Below are 20,758 nucleotides of genomic sequence, written 5' to 3'. Positions count from 1 at the left end.
AGATTAGTAAGTCCAAACAAATGGAGGAACAATTCTTCCACCAAAATGCCTGGCAGCAACTAACATTACTGCCCCCACAACTCTGGACATAACTGCTCTTGCAGATCTGAGGGCTAACTCTGGCACAGCATGCAACACAAGACATACACCGAAATGCAGCTGACTTCAGTAGCGCTTAATACCTGTGCTTCAAAGTTTTATTGGGCAGTGGCAAACACAAGCATTTAAGTCCAGCACTAAAATGTTCAGAGCAGAACAACTCAGCTCACCTTTGCTGAAGGTCACTGAGCAATTTTACCACAGTCCATTAATTTTCACCCAAATTCAATGAGCAAGAAACAGCACTATGAATTTCTCCACCCTCTGAGACTATATACTCCCATTTGCATGAACTGTATAATAAATACCAAAGTCAGCTCTGGAGAGGTGGCAAATGCCTCTGCTATTCTAGGTTTACTCTACAAGCTCTCTTCCCAAAAAGACCTATGCCACCTACTGTTGGTGCTTGAGAGCACCTTCCAGGTACCCAAGGAACAGAACAATTCCAAAAGAAGTTCTACCATGACCATGGGGATGCAGAGACTGTCACAGATCCTCAACAGGAACTCAGAAAAGTTGTTCAGCGTCTCCTTGCTCTCTGAGCAGGGAGCAGTGAAAGCATTCTCCTGGGCCATGGGGTCACTCTGTAATTCCACTGCTAACCTACAAACACATAGCAGGTACCAGAGGAGAGAGAAACACTCATACATCACCAACAGTTTTGTCTTATTTCCAAGGAGTTCTTCAGTGACCGAAGACATGAGAGAACCTCATAGGTCTGAATCACATTTCTTAGGGGACACAAACAGGTGTGACAAAATTTTCACTGTCACTAAACATTTCTCCTATTGTTTAACTGACAAGTGCCATGCATTGAACCCACCTGTGAATTTCAGTGGTGGGGTTTGACAAAGGAACTCCGTCACAAGGATAGATGGATAGACATGCACATAATACCCATCCTTATTCCTTCTTTGTCCTCACCTGCAAGCATTTCTGAAACTTTCCAGAGTGTTGAATAATAGCTGTCCATATTTCCAAGAAACTCTGCTCTGGGACATCGATAACAGGAGATCACCCTGCTAAAGGACAGAAGTCTTCAAAATGTTGTCTTCACTGTTGTCAGAAAAAAGAAAAACTGATTTCCTCTTTGATACCAGCAGTAGGAGGAACAACATACTTCAATCACTCCTTTTGCATAGATGTTTTTTTTATTATTGCGCTCTCCCTAGGGAAGGCAGAGTTAAAAGATTTACACAGCTCTTTCTATGGAAAACAGAATCATAAATCCACCAGTTCTATCCCTTGGGCAGTACAGCCTGTATTGCCATGGTTCGGTCTAATCTGAGTTTTAAGCCACTCAGCTTCAAACCCTTCTGGGAAAACTTGGGTGTTGTCTTTTTTTTTAATTTTGTTCCTTCCATTTACTCTTCACACAACACTGAACAGTTCCACTCCCTGCTCAGAAATCACTACTTAGGCTCAGATTTGTAAAAAATTATGCACATACTGGCCTTTGTTCTAACACAGTGCGTCCTACTGAGTTCAGCCAGAAGCCAAGTTCCAGGTTAGAATTTGTCATCTGCCCAAACTGTGAACAAACTACTTGGAACTCAAAATCTGCCTCTAAACCTTAACAAGCTGTGGTGGTCTTCTCTAAATACTACCAGAGGAGAACACAGCAATGCATTGGAGCCTGACAGTTCAGAACTCCTTATAGTTCCCATCTGATACTGTAACACTTAATCACAGCTACAATCATTTCCCTTTTACACTCACTAAACACAGACTGGATGTCGTTACTGTCTTGCCTAATTTTCTTTCTGTAAAGCTTTTTATCCTGGATGGGACACAGAGCTCTGTGTGCACAAACAGACTGACCAACATCTACCAATGGGGCAGAAAGCTCTCCTGTTTTCTCCAGGCAGAGAAGACAGGCATTAGATAAGAAACAATGTGGACCTAAGGACAATTCAACAAGCATTTGGAGTTCTGGTACCCCCACAAGATGTTCTTGCCACTTCAGACATGCAATCTAAACTTAAGTGGCCCTAAGCACAGAGCAAGAAGATTCGGCCCTTGTCATGTCACTGGCCATCAGTTACGAGAGCTCTCCTGACAGATGCACAGGTCCCAGCAGCACATCACATTAACTGCATATTCCAGGAACAGTAAAGAATTTGCAGTTCAAGTAGCAGCTACCAATTCCCTCGCTGAGGAATCACTGTGCATACAACGTGACTGTCTTGGTCTGAAGGCACGGTAAGAGATGTTCATTGCCAAAAAATAGATTGACTAACACAGCCTACAAGGCGGGGGCCTAAAGAAGGGGAGGTTCAAATTACCTTGCAGCACTGAACATATAAAGAGAGCAGTATACTAAAATGGTGCCCCACATATTTTCACTGATTTAGAAAAAGCACTCACTAGCACCCATCTTCATAGATAAAGATTGTTACCATCTCAAGCCATGAGGATCAAAAGAAACACCAGAGACTACAACAGTCACAGGTAAGGAGATGGAAAAAACATGCAACTTCCACATGCTGTGCTAGGAGGATCGTCCCTGTCCTGCTTGGTACTACCAAGGTGCACAGTATCTCTTGACTTACTTCATGCTTGTTGCTACTGTTTGGTGGGGAAAGGTCGACACATCGCTTCAGCACTGCCTCCAGTAGTTTCTGCAGATTTTCATATGGGACTGGAGGGGAGCTCAGATGATCCTTCCTGAACAAGCAGAAAGAAAGACAGTGAACATGTTCTCAGCTGGGGACATTCTGCATGGGAAGGCAACACCAGCAGAATTAACTCCTCTTTGGAAAGCAATATGCCACTGCCATCTCTCTCCAGTACAGCACACAAAAGTCAGGAGGTCTGAATAGTGCCTTCTCAGACATGAATCCAAACACACTCTCACTGCATTCAGCATCACAGATTCCCACTACAATCAAGCACAGTATAACTGTGCACGGTCTAATACTTGCTCTTCTCTGTCTGGAAGGGGCACAGTGTGCCAAAGTCATAGCAGCTGCAGAACAAGCCTGATGGATATGCTAGGTCCTTGCTGCAGCAGCTTGCTGCCTACCACAGCTTCATCACCCTGGCAGCCCTGGCAGGTAGGTGGGAAGCCAGCTCTGCTGTACCCATGCCTATCTCAGCCAGAATTCCCACTGCAGAGCACACTCACCCACACAGACACAGGGGAGCTGCAGAGACCAACATTTCTTCAGATCTATCTGAAGAAAAGCCTGTAAATACTTTCCTGCCTACCTCAGAAAAGCTGCCACAGCTTTCACAGCCTCCACTACCACCTCCAGCACTGGGCAGTCCACTGTCTTCATCAAAACATCAATGGCATCTATACATATACCTTGGTTCGTGAATAATTTAATCTCCACCGGTTGCCTGCAAAGAGGAAACAGAGTAAGCAAGGAGAATATTGTCAGGTTAAGTAACTGTATTGTCCTCTCCTTATTTGACCAAACAGAGTGAAGAGCCATGTGGCTCCAGCTATGATTTTTAGTATTCAGAGCCAGCTGCTCACAAGGATGCAGTCTCAAACTTGAGTAGGTGGAGGGTTTGCTACAAAGAGTGAACTTCAGCAGGTCTGGAGTCCTACCATGATGAAAAGAACCTACAGTCTGGATGACTTTGTACTGTGCCTGCACATACTGACATGAAAAACACATGAAAAAAGAGGCTCTGCAAAACACAGTCCCTGTATAGGACTTTATGCTGAGGCCATCTGCTCTGGCATTTGTAGGTTCATCTAGCAATTCATATTTCTGAGTAAACAAGCAAACACTACCATACTAGAAGAAGGACAATGCCAAGAGAATAGCTTCTCTAACAGTCCTGCAGTGATTCTACTGCTGGATGCTGCTGGGACAGGAACTTTCAAGAACTTGAGACGTAAACAGGAAAAAACAGAAACAACCATAATTCAATTGTTTTGACATTTTTTCTTGATAGTGACCATTTTGGTCATCTGATCACTTTGTGACCCAATGACTTTGAGCACTCAGCATGAGAGCACGGAGGGATGACAAGCCATTAATCCCATTACTGGGCAGAGATGTACAAATGACTCATCTGACTCCTGAAAAGTCAGGTACGCTCGTGAAAGAGAGGAGAAGGTAAGCAGCTACATGTGGAAAAGAGGCATGAATGGTCTGCCAGAAAGTATCTCCAAAAGCAAAGCAAGAAAAGAAGCAGAGCATGATAGCAGCCAGGCTTGGGAGCCAGAGTATTCCCCGTTACTCCATTTTCATAGACATGACAAGACTAAGGCAAGCCAGGAGCACGTGCTCCCATGCACAAATGGGAGAGAAGAATCAACTGCAGTAGAAATTAAATTAGTAGCTCAGCTGCAGGCAAAAAGTGAACAGAGGCAGAGCCACTCTTCAGCCACTCAGTGGGAGCAAATCCAACTTGGCAGTCACTTCACATTCTGCTGCAAGAAAGGGCAGAGAGGTGGGCAAGGCAGGGATAAGGCCAGGGAACGCAGGCACCAGGACCAGCCTCTGGCCCAAGCCATATGTGCTGAACTTCAAGTTGTTTCTACTTATACTCTATTTTTATTAATCCCTTCTATTTCCTTCCTTTAATCACTGACCCTTTGAAGTAAAACACATCAGGAAAAAAAGTCTTCACTGACTCATGCAGGGAAGAAGGGATGGAGGAGTACTGCTGACTCACCCAAGAGGCACAAACCCACTTGCAATATGGTGTACTGTGATGTCTGCAGGGCCAGGGAAACAAATGCATTAAATACAGAACTCCTGCACCTTCCTGCAGCCCCATGTCCTTGGATCCCAAACTCTGCGCGCCACTCTGGTTGTGCTGGGAGAGAAAAGCACTCCACAGAGAGCTACCCACCATTCCTGACACTTTTGGCAGTGCCAACAGAGGCAGTACATCTTGTCTGGATAACATCAGAGCGTGGTGGTCAATTACAGAGTAAGAGAACCCAGCTGCAAGGAAAACCAAGAGATGTTCCAGCATGAGACCATTTTCTCCATATGATACAGTTTAAAATAAAATGGCATTTTAAATGTAAGCCTCTGAGAAACAGGACGTGTGTGCTAGAAAATGAGAGTAATTGCATAGAACATTCTCTTTGTTTTACAAGTGTAAATGCTGTAATTAGTGTTTCCCACATTTTGGTTTCTCTTTCTGACAGATCCCACACTGGCCTCATCACACTGTTCTTTCTCCTTTTTACCCTAGCACTTGCTACAAAAATTGACTGACATTTCCAAAATTCAGCTCTAGGGCTCTCTTGGGGGACCTAAGTGGCAAAAACAAGATTCTGTCACTAGCACAACACGACATGAACAAGATCATACAGGCAGGAACAGGAAGCAGAGAAGAAAAACAAGCCAGAGTATGTTATTCCTTAGCAGAAAACAAGGGGAGAAACTGACAGAACGCATTAATAGTTCGGCCTGGAATTTGTTTTTGCTGTTTGAATTTAGCTCAGATGAAGACAGAGGACTAGAAGCCATGGAATGTACATGCTCTGTTTTGTCACTTAGCAGGAGCCAGCTGGCTCACATATACCTGGACTTTCCTAGGCTTTACCTCCTTTTATGCCTACAGATGAAAGGAGAATTCACTCCCCAGACTGCCAAGGAAGCAGGGAGAAGCAGATGTATTGGTGGAAATGCGCACAAAGAAGGCAAGCTGGGAGATGTGGAAACAGCTATCAGGCCCTTCTTCACAGGACTAAACACAAGGGCTCAAGAAGTGCAGATATTTGGCCTAGAAAAAAGAACTCAAAAACACAACAGTTTCCATTTTAAGGCATCAATTCTGCATCTGTGAGCCTGACAGGGGCAATCCCTTACCGTTTCACTATTTCAGTGAAGAGCAGGAGCCCTTGCTTGTGTAACTCCATATTGTTCAACTGCAGGACATCCTGGAGACTTCTCACCAGAGATTCTATGCCTGCAATATTCAAGAGAAGTTACAGAGGAGGATTTTAACCCCCTCCCCCAACCCCCCAAATTCCAGGATGGGAGAAAAACAAATATTTGAAAGGAAGGAAGATTTGAACAATCATTCTTCTGAGCCACTGTCTGAAACAACTGCCCAAGCCATCATTTTCGCTCAGCTCCCTGATAACAGGCATCAGCTCCCACTGCTGAAGGGAAGTCCAGAAAACAGAAGTAATTTGGCCTTTCTTCCTAAAACCACCTTTGACACCTCCACAGAGATACCTAGCAGTAACTCCTGATAACTGGCTATTACTAGCAGTCAGGTTATAGTAACAGTCACGACAACTGGTTATTACAGTGGATGCATGCTCATCAGAAACTCATTAGGACAGCGACACTGTAAACTCAAGCCGCGGTAGACATCACAAACGCATCCGATAGGTACTCATTTTCAGTCCTTTATCCATCATGACTAGACACTGTGATGGTGTGTAAAGCACTGAAATTCAGCTAGAGGCACAACAAATGCCAGCAATATTACTGGCGGTCACTGTCAGAAAGGCCGATGACTCACCATACACTGTGTGACACTTGGAGAAGAAAAGGCGCTCTTCGGTGAGGAGAAGCAGAGAGCAATACACTGACCAGATGAGAATTTCACTGTTGCACATGAGGCACTCAAAAAGGAATTCTGTGGAAACACACATACAAATAAGGTCGCCCCGGTAAGAGGCTTCACAGTGTGGCAAAGCTGCTCCTAGAACAGAGCAGAGGAAGGAGGAAGAAAGCAGGAATCATACTGACAGCCAGAGGGAGAATGGATGTATTATGAAATGGAAGGAATGGAGGATGGAGTGAATACTCAGAGGCATGCTAGCCTTCAAACCACGGTGACTGGAGAGCAGAGTCCCCCAGGCAGGCTTCTTCCCAGCACAAACTTAACAGGCAGGAGCTGAATTGTGGCTCTAGCCTCTGGCGTAAATGAAGTCACAAAGCAAGCTTTAGCACAGACGCGGTGATCTTTTTTTTCCTAAGAACTTTCACATCTCACAAAGAATTTGCAAAATCAAAGCACTTCTGTCTTCTGGGAATAGAGTGAACAACAAACCATCTCCTAAAGCTATATTCCAAAGCCAGATCTACCAGATCAAATTCTATGAAAATTCACAATATTTAGTAAGATAAGATGGAAACCCAGCCAGGTTAGACTTTGCACCTATGCTTCAAGAGGTTCCTCGACCAAATTCTTGCTGAGGAAATCCCATTTTGCCAGTTGACAACTACTTCTATACTTTCAATTGAAAACTCATTTTTCACTACTGTTTCTAAAATCACATTAGACATTTCTACTGATACTAAAAGGTCATTGCATAGATGATGTCATCCGGGGATTGCATGGAGCCAGACTGATTGTTAGAACAAAAAGCCAGGGAGATGGACAATACAATGTTATTGCAGTTCTTCACCTGGGACATCAGCATGGATAAAGGCAGGAGCATATCTGCTGGGAGAGTGAACCAGCACTGCAGCCATACAGTGAGAGCTTGCTGCCTGTAACATCTCATCTCTGGTCAACAGAAGCTGTCGTGAAACAAAAGCAAAAAGGAGAGAGGAAGTCAACTATGCAGGTATGAGGAGTAACAGTCTCCTCTAAATTTAAAAAGTTCAAACATAAATGAAGGTCTCTCTTTTAACACACATTTCATTGGTTAAACTTGGCAAAGCAAGATAAAATACTGGATTAAACGCACTCAAAAATACAGTGTGAGAACCACAATAAATAATATTATGAATAGGAATAGCTCCACCTCAATATTTAGTCATGTTAGCACTGCCAGAGCTGTATCAGAACTTAAGCATCAGTGAGTAAAACCAGCTGAGGCCACAAGGAAAAGTCTAGGATACAGGAATGAACAATAAGGAGATCTATGGTAGTGCCCAGATTTTCTACTGCAGTCTCTATTGCTGGTCAGTGTTGGGGCGACAGCACCCAAGTGCCTCAAATAAAAATTCAATACAGGCTATCAAACTCCTACATCTACTAACAGCTCACCTCAGAACAAGGGACAATGTGTTAAAAAGTCATAGGTTGCATGCTGTAAGACTACTTCATCAATCACCTTTTTGAGAATGAGTGGAAGTGGATTTTCCCCTTCTAACAAATCAGAGTTTTCAGATTCTTCTTCTGGTTTTGAATTATTCATAAGAATGGACACAAAACGGTCAGATTTCAGCAGCTCCTTCAGCAAACCTGCAAAAAGGGGAGCAAAAGTGAGCACCACAAGATGGACATGGGATTAATTCAGAAGTACTTACAGCCAAAGACTTGTCAGTTTCCTTCTCTTTCCAGCCCTCTGAGCAAAGACCCTAACTTCAAGTAGAGCAAGCTTCTTCTGACTTACATAAACAGAAAGTGCCATGAGCTATGCATCTGGCAACCCCTTGTCACTGGTTCTTTTTGCCAGGTCTGATTGCTCCCCATTCCTGAGAGATCTGTATGTGCAGTAGTAAATGACCCCTTGAGCCTTCTACTTGTCTTCTGTGCTCCAGTACTTTCCCCTTAAATTGTTTCTTTAGAGAGCTCTTAATTTGCATTTTTCACCATGCTAAAGCCAAGGACCAAACAGTTAACTAGATATTTTCCCTGGAATACTTCCTAGAGCCGTGGCATTTATCTTCCCTGCTTTCATAGGCTCTTGCTGAAATGGCTGCATTTTGTTAAAGGACATCCACACATAGAAAAACAAACAAACAAAACCCTTCAGTATAAAAGTATAGAAGCACTGCTACAGATACTGGTGCAAATCATCTGCACACATCGGCACAAATTCACAAGGGATAAGGCAATAGATCAATTTTCAAAGAAATCATCATCCTTTCCTAGCAGCTGAGTAGATCTGAGGAGCAAGCCAATTCCTGCTTGCATCCTACAAGGAAAAGGAAATCCTTGGATTGTTTGCAACCAAACAGCGCCAGGAAGGCTGAAATTGTGCTCTCTACCAACAGCTGGTAAGTGCAATATGAAGAATAAATGCACAAAACTGACCCTTCCACATGTTATTCTGTTCTGGTTCTATACAAAACCCACCTGTCTGTGCAGTGTGCTTGCATTCAGGCAGTTTGAGTCTGATAGCACCATATTCAGACAAGTCAAATCACAGGGCAAACCCTGAGGAAACTCTGAAGATTAATCAGTGCTGGGCAACCATAGGCTTTAGGGAAAACGGAGGCTGGGGGAGCACAACAGCAGGTTTGGTTACTTCACTGCTGTCTAGTAACAGAAAGGATCAATTGCTTCAAACAAGCATAAAAACAGCTCCTCTAAAGCCCGACCTATATCAGGGTATCTTAAACCATCCAAGAATTTCTGCTTTGCTCTAAACCTTCCCTTGCACTTTGCAGTTTCTCTCAGTAGTGCCTTACCCAAGCAATTAACCTGCAGCTCCTTTGTCTGTGCATGGCCAAAAGTATTCAAGAAGAGGCCACACAGCCTTTCTTCAAAGTGTGCTGAGAGCTTTTCTGTGCCAACAGGAGAGGAGTACAGCTTGCCATACAAGTAACAGACAGCAGCCTTTACACCTTCATTTGGGTACATCAAGCCCACCAGCAGATGATCCACTAAATTACCTAGTGTGAGGAACAGAAATGGCAAACATTCATACCAATGAGCTGACTTGTAAGCTGACTTTTTTAAAGCATCAGCCTATTTCCCTCAAAAACCTGTGCTGTGATTTAAATCCAGTAGGCAGCCAAGCACCACACAGCCACTCACTATCTCGTCTCTCAGTCAAAACCAGTACAACTTGCACAAGCCCACTGCACAGGCTGGTGTACATAGATTAACAAATACCAATGGATGTTGTGCTACCTCACCAGTGTTTCTCCCTCTGATCCAGTCAAACATTCATGAACACTGGGAATGCTTCTAAGAGTCTCTGAGCAGAGGTACAGTAAAAAACGGCCCAAGGAGAAAACTGTTCACCATATGCATTTCCACCACCACCACCTCTACAAAGAGCTAAGTATGCTCACCAGACCCCAGAAGCTGAACCGAGGAGAGGAAAACAAAACACGTATCGCTCACAAGGCATGCCTACAAACACAATTCTCAGAGGCTGTTTTTGTCAGGATGGCTAAGAGCACAACACCAAGCCTACTACTGAGGTACTGACCAGCAACCCAGGAGGTCTGCGTGCCACTTCATCTTCAGGGACAAGATTCTTGTGCAACCTTTGTAAACGCACACAGGAGGGGAAAGACAGTGCGTGCATGCTTATGTGTGTTAGAGCTGTGACTACAACCCTTCAGTGGAGCGTGAAGGCTACTCACTGTGCTCCACCACCAGTATGTCAGCAAAGCCTGGGACAGCATCTGCTAGCTTGCCCAAGAGAGTGAATGTGGGCAGGCTGCCTCTCCTGGTAGTTGCTTTGCACAGCTGTAGAGGAGACAGAGGAAGGAAATGTTTCACACAGTACACAGTTAGAAAGACACAAAAACCAATATGCTCTCTCCAAAACAGGATCTTCACCTAAACCAGGTCCTTTTCATCATTTAGGATAAATCAGAGGAAAACTCTGAACATACCTAAAATCCCCAAAATACAACAGTGTTTCTTTAATTTATCCAAGAAATCTCTTTCTTATTGCCCCTTTCCCCTCCAGCTCCTGTAAGAGCAGACGAACCAGCTGAATTTCTCCCTGCTTTTGCTATTTCTCAATTTTTGCACCCCACAGGACCACCACAAACTTAGGAATGAAGACAGCAGAGTGCTGTGAAAGCTCCTCATTTCACTGACGCAGGAAAGGAGGAAAAGAAGAATCTGAGGAAGGCACACAGTTCCCTTAAAGCATTATGAAGCCATATAGCTACAGCGTGCCATGAGAGCAATAGGAAAACTCCAGAGAAGACACCAATGCCAAAATCACAGCAGGGGAACTGGCATTAGGACGTCCCACTACAGTAGAAGCTGCATCCCAAAGCAGTAGCCGCAGTCTCGCAGGGCCTCTCGTTTTCATCTCTTCAACTTCTGAAGAACTGAAGGGAAGGGCAGAGAATTCATCTTCACTGACCTCTTTTTGGCTTTCATCCAGAATGCAGCGCAAGTACTGCTCTGACTTCAGCTCCACTATAAGCTGCACAAGAACTAGGCAGAAGAAATGGGATCAGTAATTCACATTGAAGAGCACTCACAATCCATCCTCCACAGGGCTTTAGCAGGCCAGTGAGCAAAGAGCTTAGCCATTAAATGAACGTGGGGCTGCTGAGAGTGCAGGGTAACAGCAAAGCCCCAGTGCTATTAGTTCTGATAGCCCAGCTGAGGCTCTCTGCAGCAACATTACAGCAGCAATCCTGTTCTAGCAGCACCACAACCCATGCATAGAAATGATAAAGGGTCTATCAGGACATCGAGTAAATATAAGGAAGGAAACAAAACCCAAGTTTGAAACCATGAAAAAATCTGATACTTGAATAGAGCAGGCATCCTACAGTATGAAAACTGGCCTTTAAAAACAGCCTTGCAGAGAAGGTAACATTACAGTCTACCAGACATACACAGGTATCTCCTACATCTTTCCATAAATTGAGGCCCTACTTATCTTTGTGACTCTCAACTGAGGCACAGTACAGAATATCACTCCATACGATTTCATAAAGCTAGTTTGGCTATATCTTCTTGTCATGGCATGACTCATTTCAAACAGGGCACACGGTACTCTAATACATTCTTTTTACTCTTATTCTAAGAAAGCATTAAAAAAACAAACAAATAAACAAACAAAAAAAACCACAGAGACTTCTAGATGTACCACTTCTTGGTATATCCAGGGCAATACTGTGAGTTTATCTAGGAGATCTACTTTAGATGAAGGGCCAACTTTCTGAGCAGAGGCGTATCTTGAGGCAGATGATATATAGGTGCTTTAATGGCCCTTTCCTGCCTGGGACTCTCAGAATTCCTAAGAACTGTTCTATTTCTAAGAACATTCAATAATTAGGTATCATCAAGTTAAAATTCCTCTGTTTGAAATTATCCATCTCTCAGCAGAACCACATCCTGACAGAAAGATCTCTCACCTTTGCAACACTTTTCAAGCACGTGTCTGAAAACTGATACCTCCCTGAAAGGAGCTGGTTACATCTCCTTTCATCTCTCATGGCTGGACAGGAGGAAATCGCTGCTCTGTGAATATCACAAGACTCAGCAGAGACGCCCAAGGTTAATAGGACTGCAGACATCTCAGCCCTGCAGGCGTTTCCAGATTACAAATGAAGGACTGCTAAGAGAGAGGAATCTAGAAGCTGTACAGCTACGTCCCAAATACTTGTTTGTCCTGAGGAGAAAGCACTAGGTTCCAAAGCTCAGTGAAGCCAATGTGAAGATTTCCATTTGGTCAGGTTCAAAGATGGGGCTTTATTTACAAGTGCTACCCTTCTGATGGCACACACAGAACCCGAGGGAGAAATGCTAACGTTTAAATGCACACATACTTCACATGGACGCACCACAAAATACTGGAATGGTCTGCTTATCACTTTTGCAACTGATAGAAAATAGAAGCTCTCCTCAATTCAAGCTGTGCTGAAGCTGAGCTATCAGACAAGATGGATGCCTCTCACAGACTGCCACTGACTGGCACACAGCACCTGCACCTCACCTTCTGCAAACTGGTCCTGTGCATCGCTGTCTTCTACTGCATGACACATCCCTGAAAGATAAAGCACAATCAATTGCAGAACTCATTTTTGCCTGTGATCATTGGTGCTGCAAAGCCTTCTTGTAAAAATAGCTGCACATTATTTCAGGACCAGTTTCCCCCTGCTTCACAAGAGGCCAATCTGACTGTCAGAAGAGGGTGAATTCTGCAAAAGGCGCCCTCATAACCAGGAAAAAGGGGCACGAGGTGTACTGCTCTCTCAGAATTTTTTATGTGCTTTGTAGTTGAAGTCAGTGGCTCCACCTATGTAGGTAAACATGAAACTGCAAACACCACTGCATGGTCCATCATCATACGTCTGAATTACAACACTACAGAATGACAGGAATCAAAGCCCAGCTATGAGATGTCCTTCTTATTTTACCCTTATTCTTACTCACCAAGTTTTCTCCCTCTACAGTACTGAAAATGCCAATCAATTACAGCAAAGCTGTCCCCTAAAAATTTAACTGTGTACCTTTCCAGAGAGGCACACAGACTGATTATTTAGAAACAGAGCACTGAAATGCAAGTACACCTCTGTCTTCTGGGGTATTTGGTTTAGGATCCTACAGTGTAGGAGTGAACTGGCCGTAAGCACTACTCCCTCCACATCTGTATAGGATTGTGTGCAGACAGTGCTCAATAAAAATTTGCGTGACCGAGAGAATGAAACCTGCACAACATTCTAATAAAGCTGTTTCCAATGCGCAAAGCACAGTTTGTGCTGGGAAACCAGCTGGGAAACGCAGCTTGAATTATTCAGTGTTGTGGCAAGGGAAGGGGCTTGTAAGTCACCTCGCACAAAGCACATATCTGTGATGTGCAAATGAGACTGTGGACTTCAAGGAACACAGTATAATTGCTCTTTGAAAGCATTTGCATTCATACCCTCCACCTTTCTCTTCCTGTCTGACCGTTCCCTCATTTACACTATCATTTCTCCTCTGACAGGATTTTAGATATTTCAAAGACCTTGCCCACAGCACTGCTGTGCAAACAGAAACAGTGAGAGATGTTCGAGATCTAAGGGACTGAAGCCACTTTCTGGCATCTCTCTGAACGCTGTGTTCTGCTGGGAGGCTGACCCACCAGGAAGAAATAGGTGTTGTAATCCTACAGCTGGAGGGATTTCAACAAATATAAAATGACAGTGGGGGAAAGAAATACTGTACCATTTGATATTAACTTCTGTAACACCCTTTTTAAGTTCACGCTTCCATTTCTGTGTGGATCTTCATGTAGTGCCACAAGATGAGAAAGCACTGAAGCATGAGACCAGAACAGAGGGTGTTCTGGGAAGAGTCATAAGCCAGAGCACTCAGTTCCCTGTAAAGACTTTAAAGATCTGTCAAGATGCTTAGGAAAGCTGTGGGAGCTTTATTAGCATGCCAGGTCTGCTCCCCGGGGAAGAGGGAAATTAATTGCCCTATTCTATTTGCAACGACAGACCCTTTTCCATGGGGAATAGCAACATGTAAAGGAGAACATTGGCGGAAGTATGGAATTGGTTATTTCAGTGGTCTACTGCCATTTTTGGGGGGAGTTGAATGTGGAGAAGCCTGCATCAGAGAAATCCCAGATACGTTTACAGACTGGGAGAATAACTCATTGAGAGCAGCTCTGCGGAGAAGAACCTGGGAATCCTGATAGATGAAAAGCTGGACATGAACCAGCAGCGTGCTCCTAAGGCCAGCAGTATCCTGGGCTGCACCAAAAGAAGGGTGGCCAGCAGGATGAATGAGGTGATTGTCCCCCTCTGCTCTGCCTTTGTAAGGCCCCACTTGGAGTATCACATCTACACCTGGTACCTCAGCATAAGAAAGATGTGGGGCTGTTGGAGTGGGGCCAGAGGAGGTCATAAAGATGCACAGAGGGCTGGAGCACCTTTCCTATGAAGACAGGCTGAGGGAGATGGCTTGTTCAGTATGGAGAAGAGAAGGCTGCAGGGAGACCTCATTGCGGCCTTCCAGTACTTCAAAGAAGCTTACAAGCAGACGGGGCACTGATTTTTCACATGGGTAGATAGCTATAAGACAAGGTGGAACAGTTTTCAATTAAAAGAGGAGAAATTTAGACTAAACGTCAGGTAAAATTGTCACTCAGAAGGCCGAGATGGGCTGGCACCGCTGCCCACAGAGCTGTGGGTGCCCCATCCGTGGAGATTCAACGATAGGTTGGATGGGGCCCTGGGCAGCCTGAGCCGGGCTGGGATTTGAGGTCCCTTCCAACCCAAGCCTACGCAAAGGGCACTCCTTGGTGCTGCGTTAGGCCGCGTGGGAGCTCTTACCGAAGAGCGTTCCTATCAGACAGAGGCAGCCCCTCTCGTCTGGAGCCAGCAGCTGGACGACCGGCAGCGCCTGCCAAGCCAGGGCATCGCGCAAACGGGACAGCGCGTGCTTCTTCCGCACCAGCTGCGGGTGGAAGACAACCGTTAGCGCCAGGCCCGCCCCAACGCTTATGGCGGCAGAAAAAGCGTCACCCCGCGTGCTCCGAGTCCCTGCCTCAAGGCGGGAGCGGGCTGCTGGGGGTATCGAGGCTTAGACGGGAGGGGAAGCCCCACCGAGGCTCCGCCATCGCCCAAGGTCTCCACGGCGCACGCGAGGCAAAGCGGCGGCCGGAACGGCAGGGTCCACCGCGCGCCGTGCCGGTCACGCAGCCGCTCACAGCCCGCCGACATCGCCCCTCGGCCGCTAGGGCGCGCGGTGGGCAGGGTCCTCGGCGAAGCCCGGCCCGCCTCTTCCCTCCGCCGTGCCCTCAGTTCCGGCGGCGTGCGGCCCGCTGCGCGCTGGAGGCTTGGGCCCGAGTGTTCTTGCGCTGCGCTGAGAGCTGCACTGTGCCGCCGCCGCCGCCGCCGCCGCCGCCGCCATGGTGAGCGCGGCCGGGGGAGATGCGGGATGTCCGGGGAAGGGTCCGCTTCCATGCCCAGGCAGGAGGCGGGCGGGCGGGGAGCACGTGGGGGCCGCGCTGCGTGGGGCTGCGCCGAGGGGCATCCAGGGGCGGGTTGTGGGCTGATATACGTGGTATAAGTATGCGTAGGTGCCTGAAAGAGGTTGTGGCGACGGGCGGATAGCCTCCTCTTCTGGGTAGTAGCTGTAGGATGAGAGGTGATTGCCTCAAGTTGCGCCAGGGGACATTCGATTTGGGTATCAGGAAGCGTTTTTCAGAAGGAGCGGTGCTGCGGTGGCACAGGCTGCCCAGGGAGGTGGTGGGGTCACCGACCAGGGAGGTGTTCCAGAACCGTGTGGATGTGGCACTGAGGGACGTGGTCATTGGGCATGGTGGGGGTGGGCTGAAGGTTGGACTGGGTGATCCTGGAGCTCTTTTTCAACCATATGTGGTGCACTACACGTGGTGGACTTGCTGCATCTCTAATGTCCCTCGGAACAAACTTCTTTGCCCCTGATGTACTGCTCTCCCATCTTTTCCTTTCTCCTGTTTCTAGAGTGAGGCAGAGGTGAACCCCAAAGCTTATCCACTGGCTGACGCACAGCTCACCAAGACGCTGCTGGACCTCGTGCAACAGTCCTGCAACTACAAGCAGTTACGCAAAGGAGCCAATGAAGGTGGGACAAGCAAGGCGTGCTGGGAATGCTGTGGGAAGCTGTGGCTGGAGATTATAGTTTTTTCTCCAGCTGTGAGCCGTGAATATTATTTTTCATAGCTCTGGCTGTCACGAGTGCCCCTCTCTTTCCTCCTCCTAGCTGCTTGGAGTGTGTTCCTGGTGCATGTGCTGTGATCATTTGTGATGCGGCACTGGGATGACCAGGTGTCTTGCCAGCTTAAAATCATAAGATGACTGGGGTTTGAGGGGAGCTCTGTAGCGCAGTCAGAGAATGGCACCTTTCACAGCTGGATCAAGGCTACTCAGGGCTTTATCTGGTTAAGCTTTATTTGAGGAAAAAAATAAATTCTTAAGCGTGGAAACTCCACAGTGTCTCCTGTGGCTTAAACTGCTTTCGTGCCAGAATTTTTTTCCCCTCGTGTCCCCAGAATTTCCTCAAGGCAACAGTCACAGTCTGCGACTTGTCCTTTATACTGTGTGCTCATGGGGATAGCCTGGCTCTGTCCTTTCTGCAGTCTCCTTGGAGTGGCACAAGGCAGCAGTTACTCTCCTCCATACCCACCTTGGCTGGTTCTTCTCCAGTCTGCACAGATCCAGCATCCCTTGGTCTCATCTGCGGAGTGCTCCAGCTGCTAGCCCTGTGCTGGCCTCACTCCTTTGTGAATCTCTCAAGGTGTGGAGCTGGGTGCAGTAGCCTAGATGTGACCCTATGAATAATCCCTCCTTGGGACCTGCTGTTGGCACTCAAGGGTCAGCCTTCTTCCTCTCATGGGTGCGCTACTGACTGCAAATTGTTCATTCTGGACTCAGAGCTGTGCTATTACATGGCCCTGTAGCTAACAGTTTTCTTTGGCCTGCCTTCTTGTTCATGCTGACTTCAGCATCTCTTAATGTTGTTCACGCGATGTGCTTCACGGAACCTAGACTTAGCTTTAGTTTCTTTCTACAGCCACCAAAACACTGAACCGAGGAATAGCAGAGTTCATTGTGATGGCTGCTGATGCTGAACCCTTGGAGATCATCCTGCACCTCCCTCTTCTCTGCGAGGACAAGAACGTTCCTTATGTGTTCGTGCGCTCCAAGCAGGCCTTGGGCCGGGCGTGTGGGGTTTCCCGGCCTGTCATCGCCTGCTCCATCACTATCAAGGAGGGATCGCAGCTAAAGCCTCAGATCCAGTCTGTACAGCAAGCTATAGAGAGACTGTTGGTCTGAGCACCCATGAGTTTGAGTGTGTGTGGAATGGGTAATGGTGAAGTCAGGGGGGATTAATGTCTAGCTTTAGTTGATGACGTTATAGTTTTGATATCAGTGTTCCATTTAAAAAATCACATTTTTGTTTAATAGTGGCGTAATTCTTAAAGTATCTCTGCCTCTTCTCCCCTCCCTTTTTCTATTATTCCACTCCAACACCCATTCTTGTATTACTTCTTGAAAAGTGATAGTACAACTGTATTTACTGCTTGACGTTTAAAAGAAAAAAAATCCCTGCCTATCTCCACGTCTGCCTGCTCAGGGCTTTTGTAACCTACCCACTAGCTTCCTAATTCTTCAGCCTCTAACAGGTGTATCTCTCTGTTTCAGAATGGTTTACTCTATGGGGGAATAAGGTATGTTGGTTCCGCAGCACATCACGTGTATTTGGGCTGCGGGAGTTGTTGCTTTGAAGTGAAGCAGCAAAGACCAAGCATAGGACTGTGGCTACTGTGTAGCAGCTGGTAGAGCCAGGATCAGTACACATAGCACAACCCTCCCTGCAGATCAGGCAGGAGACTTCTCTAATTGGTTATGGGGAGCTGAAATCGTACGGCAGTGCGCAAGGGGAAATCTCTAATTTCACTTATTTTTAAATGCTGATTTTTTTTTTAAAGAAAATAAAATTACTGACAAATCTAAACACAGGAACGTCCAGAATTGTCATTCCCTCGGGAAAGCACTTGTTAACTGAAGTGTTCCTACTTGTGAAGCTGAACTGCTCAGAGATTGCCTTAAGGCCATCGTTGTGTAGTAGATGAATATTCCCTCAGTTTTCTTTGCATGGATTGCAACAGTGATCTGCAAAGTTTGGGCTTCTTATGACATTTAAATATAAAACTCACTCTTGGATAGAGAGCAGCTCGCTGTGTCTGATAAGTACCGTACATCTGGCCAACGACTGTAAAAATGATCTCACGCTTTTAGAGAAGCTGCTGCACTATAGTAATGTCCCTGAAGATCAGCCCTTTAAGTCATGGCCAGGACAACAGTGGACAAAGTGATTTCTCAGATAAAACAACCCGTGGCTCCAGAAGGCGATACATAATTTCATGATCTTGAAAAGCATGAATGCTCCACCAGCATTCTGGATCTGGGGTGGTTTTATGGAGCTAGCCGTAGTTCAGTGCATGTTGTGTTACAAATTCCATTTCTGTTTTGAGCAGAAATGTAAACCTCTGCGTTGGAGTGGATCATACCAAATTTGTCTTTTGCAGGATGCCTGGACTTAACAGCTGGAAGCTTATCCCCAGCATTTTGTCTCCTTGTGTGGCTGCCCGGCTCAGCTGTGCCTCCCACCTTTCTGAGGCAGAAAGGAAAACTAGAGTGGAAAGACCAATAGGGCAGCAGCAGCAGCAGAAGGGAAAATAAGTTGTGTTAGCATTCTCACAGTGGTACCAACTGCATACCTTTTATTAAGTACATCTCAAGCAGATGAAAGCAGCTCACACAAGACTTAAGACAAATTGTATCTTTTTGTAAAGGGCTGATAAATTCATCTTAGCAAGAATATTACTGTCGTGTATACGAAGATCTCAGAGCCCTGTTGTTTGTACAAATTTTGGAAAGCCTGCTGTTCCATCTACCAGTTCTGATCACTGAGCTAGTTGTTTAGAACCACAGCTTGCCCTATCTGTATCGTGCCAAGACAGCTAATGTAACACAATGCACATACGAAACAGAAATAAAGGATTCTAGAGTAAATAAAACTAATTTTCTGCTTTGAAGCCTTCCATCGCCAACCCTGGTAAACTTATGCTTAATGCAATAGCCTGCCTTAAAAAGAAGAAAGGGAGATGTAATAACCTAGAAGAAACATAATTATCTAAAGCCTGGAACATAATGTGCCTGGGGGTTAGCAAGCCAAGACAGAAGTTAACAAGGGCATCCAGGATAGGAAAACTCACAAAATTAAGGTAGTCTCATTATTATATTGCACTCAATTCAGGCCTTGGTAAGACAAGCATTTACAGTAACTTCTCCACCTATGGGCAAAAAGGAATTTATTGCTTAGACATTCTTAATACCTATCATAATGTAAGCAGATTGAAAGTAAGACATGAGTTTCAGTCTGCAGGGCTCAGTATGTTAGCTGCTCTTTTGAAGCACTGCGGGTGGAAGTGGGCAGTGTAGTGGTACAGCTAGAGTGGTCGCAGTTCTCAGGCTGTTTTCAGCTGGCTCCCAATACATATTCTGCACTCACAGCACAGCCATGACCTTAACTTACAACTTAACTCTTCAATAAGTTGCCTAATGGAGTGTGCCAAACAGGAATCTGCTGAACGCAAACACCATGCAGACCAAAATAACTCATGTATTCCATGGCTGCGTTCAGCGCTAAGTTACAGGTCAGCTAAACAACTAGCCACAAAGTTATCATTTTAACTCATCTTGGGCTGCAATGCAGGTGGGACATCCCAAGGGTGAAAGTTTAAAGAATAAGACTAGAACCCCACATGCAGCTTCATCAGTATGATTTTAAAAACACTCTGAGTAACAAACAAGGGCTACTCTCCACAGTCTGCTACTTTTGGGCACAGGTTTTGGCACAGGAACTTGTATAATACTCTGACTCACACTACAGAGGCGGAAAAGCACTATGCCATCTCAGTAATTTAGCTTGGATAAGTGCTTGCAGTTTTCCACAGAACACATGACTTTTTTTTTCTTTACCATTTAAAAAATGAAGACCTGGCTGAGCAGCTCTATGAAGTACTGCTGTTCTGCCCAAAGGATTGGCTCCTGATCACTAGTAATGGTTCTCTCTTTTGTGATCTGCTAGTAATCTTTATAACACTGATGGGAGAAAAAGAACACAATTTGATTACAAGCACTGATGCTGGCAGCAAAGTAAACCACTGTGTTTACATGCTCTGTTGGCAGACAGACTTGATCTGCTGCATGTGTTCATGTGGTGTCACACAAATTATTTGCTTTCTTATTTAAGTGAATTTTGCTGTCTTCGTGATGAAAAGATGGTACAGCTGGTGTTGCAAAGAAAAAAGTCCAAAATAACTTTATTAAGAAACCAGAAAGGCACAACCGTGATCTGTGTGCAACCTGAGTTAGCAGGACATTTAATTCTGCTACTGTGAACAGTATCTGAGTTTGCAGAAATGCTTAGAAACTACAAGTCAGAAGTTTCTCCTGTGCTAGATTCAGCAACCATCGGCCTCCTCCTCTGTGGCAAGATTAAACAAACTCAGAAGTCAAGTACAACAACAGCAACTTTAAGCAAGTGGATGTCAACCATGGCCTTCCATTCCTGC

The 20,758-nt window shown here is 45.6% G+C and overlaps 2 protein-coding genes across 2 annotated transcripts in view; one reads left to right on the top strand and one right to left on the bottom strand.

Annotated features, from left to right (window-relative positions):
• Positions 1-15,353, bottom strand: part of MEI1 (meiotic double-stranded break formation protein 1) — a gene marked incomplete at both ends in the record, with an annotated part of 35,605 nt that extends 20,252 nt beyond the window's left edge. The window contains 16 exon segments of the mRNA XM_079536588.1: positions 561-702; positions 1,024-1,118; positions 2,652-2,766; positions 3,310-3,444; positions 4,738-4,805; positions 4,809-4,881; positions 5,889-5,988; positions 6,553-6,669; positions 7,445-7,559; positions 8,099-8,229; positions 9,402-9,605; positions 10,308-10,413; positions 11,048-11,121; positions 12,635-12,685; positions 14,964-15,087; positions 15,237-15,353. Coding sequence (XP_079392714.1) covers positions 561-702; positions 1,024-1,118; positions 2,652-2,766; positions 3,310-3,444; positions 4,738-4,805; positions 4,809-4,881; positions 5,889-5,988; positions 6,553-6,669; positions 7,445-7,559; positions 8,099-8,229; positions 9,402-9,605; positions 10,308-10,413; positions 11,048-11,121; positions 12,635-12,685; positions 14,964-15,087; positions 15,237-15,353 — 1,767 coding nt within the window.
• A 210-nt stretch (positions 15,354-15,563) lies between these two features.
• SNU13 (small nuclear ribonucleoprotein 13) lies at positions 15,564-17,450 on the top strand (the record flags this gene model as incomplete). Its single annotated transcript, XM_079532862.1, has 3 exons — positions 15,564-15,602; positions 16,119-16,239; positions 17,188-17,450. 3 exons carry the CDS (start codon positions 15,564-15,566, stop codon positions 17,448-17,450), a joined length of 423 nt encoding a protein of 140 aa, XP_079388988.1.
• Between the last annotated feature and the right edge of the window lie 3,308 nt (positions 17,451-20,758).

This window comes from Tetrao urogallus, assembly GCF_951394365.1.
Source record: "Tetrao urogallus genome assembly, chromosome: 1".
NCBI lineage: Eukaryota > Metazoa > Chordata > Aves > Galliformes > Phasianidae > Tetrao > Tetrao urogallus.
The sequence above is the reverse complement of the archived record's forward strand: the minus strand, read 5'-3'. Positions and strand labels throughout refer to the sequence as shown.